Source organism: Montipora capricornis, chromosome 10 (genome assembly GCF_036669925.1).
Source record: "Montipora capricornis isolate CH-2021 chromosome 10, ASM3666992v2, whole genome shotgun sequence".
In the NCBI taxonomy this organism is placed as follows: domain Eukaryota; kingdom Metazoa; phylum Cnidaria; class Anthozoa; order Scleractinia; family Acroporidae; genus Montipora; species Montipora capricornis.
Window position 1 is genome coordinate 30,381,782 of NC_090892.1, and position 3,751 is coordinate 30,385,532.

General features: G+C 45.2%; 2 protein-coding genes across 2 annotated transcripts; both read right to left on the reverse strand.

Annotated features, from left to right (window-relative positions):
* Positions 1 to 231: 231 nt before the first annotated feature.
* LOC138020652 (uncharacterized) lies at positions 232 to 615 on the reverse strand. Its single transcript, XM_068867590.1, has one exon. It carries the CDS (start codon positions 613 to 615, stop codon positions 232 to 234), a length of 384 nt encoding a protein of 127 aa, XP_068723691.1.
* Positions 616 to 1,259: 644 nt separating this feature from the next.
* On the reverse strand, positions 1,260 to 2,003 carry LOC138020653 (uncharacterized). Its single transcript, XM_068867591.1, has one exon. It carries the CDS (start codon positions 2,001 to 2,003, stop codon positions 1,260 to 1,262), a length of 744 nt encoding a protein of 247 aa, XP_068723692.1.
* Positions 2,004 to 3,751: the final 1,748 nt, after the last annotated feature.

Genomic DNA, 3,751 nt, shown 5'->3' on the forward strand with positions numbered 1-3,751 from the left:
AGATCTCTGCATCCTGTAGTTCTTGGGGCGTGAGCGGTCCGTTGTTTGCTTCTCTGGAACTTTCAGCTGTCTTCTTCTTTTCCCACTGCATACGTAGATTCGAGATGAACCTCAGGACGTAGGTGCTGAGGTATATCTGCTGACTCTGACAAGTCTTCTCCAATTTGAAAACTTTTTGCAATCAATCAGCTCTGGCTGCTGAGCTAGCTTCATAACGACTTGAAGCTTGTGTCATTCTTTCTGAACTCCAGACTGGTCAGCGCTAAATTCTTCATTTGGCCAGTCATCCTCGTGCAAGCCAAGAAACTCTGGTCCGTGTTTCCATCTGTCAGTTAAACACTCAGCTGGTATACCTCGAGAGACGTCATCAGCTACGTTGAACTCTCCAGGCACGTGTCTCCACTGAGAGGGATCTGAATTGCTTTGGATTTCTGCAACACGGGCGGATACAAATGGCTTGAATTCTCTAGCTTGACTGCGGATCCACGACAACACTATATTTCTGTCTGTGATGAACATGGCTTTCATGAATTGTATTCGTGTTTCCTCAACGATGGACTGATATAGTCTGGTTGCCAGTACTGCTCCTTGTAGCTCCAGACGAGGTACAGTCATGGGTTTCAGAGGTGCCACTCTTGATTTTGCTGCAATAAATCTTATGTTGAAAAAACTGCTTTCTGTCTGCCACCTGATGTACGCTTAAGCTCCAAAGGCTTCATTAGATGCGTCCCAGAAAATGCACAATTTCAGAGCTTCAATTACTTCAGTCGCGTCAGTGGCCTCTCAAAGGTTACGTTGTTGAGGTCATTTCTTGGAAGAAACGAATCCTTTTTTTGCACACTGGTGTCGGCAGCTCTTGATCCCATTCTAACCCTCTTTGCCATAATCGCTGCATCCCGATTTTGGCGCGAACTAGTAATGCGGCTGCAAATCCGACAGGATCAGATAGTCGGGCGATCTGACTTAGTATTCCTCTCTTGGTCAGCTTTATCTCTTCCGGTGGATTAAACTTGAACATAAAAGCGTCTTCAGTATGGTTCCAAATGGTTCCGAGTATCTTCTCTTCAGTTGCGCCCTGTAGAAGTTTCACTGAAGTCTCCCCCTGACCTTTTTCTCTTTTTGTAGAGGCTGATTTGAGAGCCATCCTTTGACTTGAAATCCACCTTGGGATAATACATTATCCATGTCGGCTGTTAGTTGTTCGGCCTCTTGTACAGTGTGAGCTGAATCGCAAATTTTGTCCATATACGTGTTCTCTTTCAGCAGCTTAGCAGTGTGTGGATACGAGGACTTTGCTTCATCAGCCGTTTTTTCGTGATGCAATTTGGGCCATAGCCGGTGCAGGCTGTCAGGACAGTCTTAACATAGACATCAGGGTCGCGCTCTGTTTCCATGTTTCTTCTTAAGTACCGATGAACTAGCTGATCCCGTTCAGGAATAAGGACCCTATGATACATCTTGGATATGTCTCCAGTCACTGCAACCTCATTTTCTCTAAATCGCAAAATAACTCCAAACAGGCTGTTCAGCAGATCAGGACCTTTTATCCAATAGTCATTCAAGTGATGGCCTTGATAGGACCCAGACGAATTGAAGACGATGTGGATTGGTGTGGTCTTCTTTTTCGGTCTTACAACTTCATGGTGTGAGATGTAGTGTATTGGGCCTTTATGCGCCATCATTTGTTCCTTTGTCAATTTCCTCGCAAAGTTCATTTCTGTGAGCTCCGTCATTTGCTTATCATAGGCCTTAGCATGTTCTGGGTTCTTGGCAAGTCGATGCTTGGTCGCTTCCAGCTTCTTTTCTGCTTGTAATCTGTTGTTCAGTAGGGTAGAGGGGTCCCTTTTCCAGGGGTACGGAATGAGCCATTGCGTTCCGATCTTTTGGCAGGAGTCTTCAATAATCTTCGCTTCCTTTCGTTCAACCGGGCTTATCTTGTCGGCTTCACATTTGCAAGGTTTGATTGCCACCCCCTTTGACTCCGTTGACCAAAAGTCAGTCATCTCGATGGGCACAGAAAGCTTGACATATAGCGCATGATGGACGTGGGGGTGCCCTCTGGGTTTAGTCCTGAATACTACCCAGCCAAGGGGTGAGTGCCTCGCCACGAGATTAGCAGCTTGTTTGGTTTCCCCTGTATGTAATCTTGGGTGGTCAGCATGTCAACAGGACGGTCAACTCTTTTGATATTTTCCTCTCTTAGATGTAGAAGCTTCACAACTTTGTGCACTTTGTTCCTGGAGATGTTGCAAGGTATCCCCACAGCTTTGACTGAATAGCTGGCCTTATTTTCCAGCGACCTGACATGGACGTTGAACTTCTTTGTTGTAATTTCTTCCTCCTCTCTTCTGACCTTTGCTATCGTTATGGTAACATCCTTGCCCTTCAGACGTAGTTCCTCTGCCACAGATAAGCCTATTAAACTAATTTGTGCACCGGAATCTAGGAGCACATTTTCTTGCTTGCTAGCTCGGTCTGTTCCAAGAATCTCTGATAGTACGATTGGCAACATAGCCTCTCCGTCATTAGCTATAGATGAGATCGCCACGGGTGAATTTGGTGAAGCAATGTGTAGCAGTGGATGGTGAAAGGACTTGCATTGGCTTCTGTTAACCATCTCATTACACTGGCATTGGCGGGAGCAGTTTGACAAGTTATGATCTCGGCCAGCTTGTTGACGGCCTTGAGATGGTCGCTGGGATTCATTGAGATAAACTTTACACAGCTCTACACTTAGAGTTTGTTGTCTTTTTTCCATCGCCATAACCGAGGTGACAGACGTTTTTGAGGGGCTGGTAACCACTTCTAAGCGGAGCAGTGGCTCTCATACGAGATTTCATCTCACTTGTCATCCAGGATATCAACATTTCCAGCATGGCCTCGCTCTTTGTACTTTCTAAAAAACGTGACCAAACTTTGCGGTCGTCAGAAAACATCTTTTGTTCTATGATGGCTAACATGTGGTTGTTGTCCACGTCATTTTGTCTGCCAACCTCCGCGAGGGTATTGAAGCTTCTTTTCACAAGGTTAAGTAAATCACAAAAGCTTGCATCATCTCCGTCATGCAAGGGCTTAAATCGAGCCATGTCTTGTGTTATGTGTCTGCCACAAATTGGTGATCTCCATAGATCGAGTTGAGGTACTCCCAAGCAGCATCATAATCTTGGCCGATACCTTTGATTAACTCCAGGGGCTTTCCTGGTAAACTGGCTCTTAACAATAGCGTCCCGTTTGCTGTACCTTTTTTCTACGAGGTGTTTAAAGTCGGCCTTGAAAATCACGTAATCTCTTACGTCACTGGAGAATTTTTGCATCTTAGGTTTTTCCATGCGGAAAGCACATTCGGTTTTATTACTGTTTTCGGACCCCCAAACTTAAAATTTGCGACAGGACGGTTTCTTTGGTTCCATTTTAGGGAGCCTACAAATCGACGACTTCTTTCACGATGACGATGATGTCGGCACAGCGGAAAGCCCCACTACACATGTGCAAAAGGGTGTTGTGCAAGATTGAGCGTTGTCTCGTGGTCAGTGACAACGGCAAACAGAATGTTTTGAAGTCATTGTGAGAGTTTCGCGACTTAGGTTTGTTATGACCTTTTTCTGTGCCATTTTACGTCCTTTGAGTTTGGGTTATCTTTTTGGTTACCTTAGGAAATACCCTAAGTTGGATTTTTACTTCCTGAAGTCCACGTTTTCCTTTTTTCTTACAGTTAGGGACGCTAGAAATGGTAGACGAGGCTTCACATTTG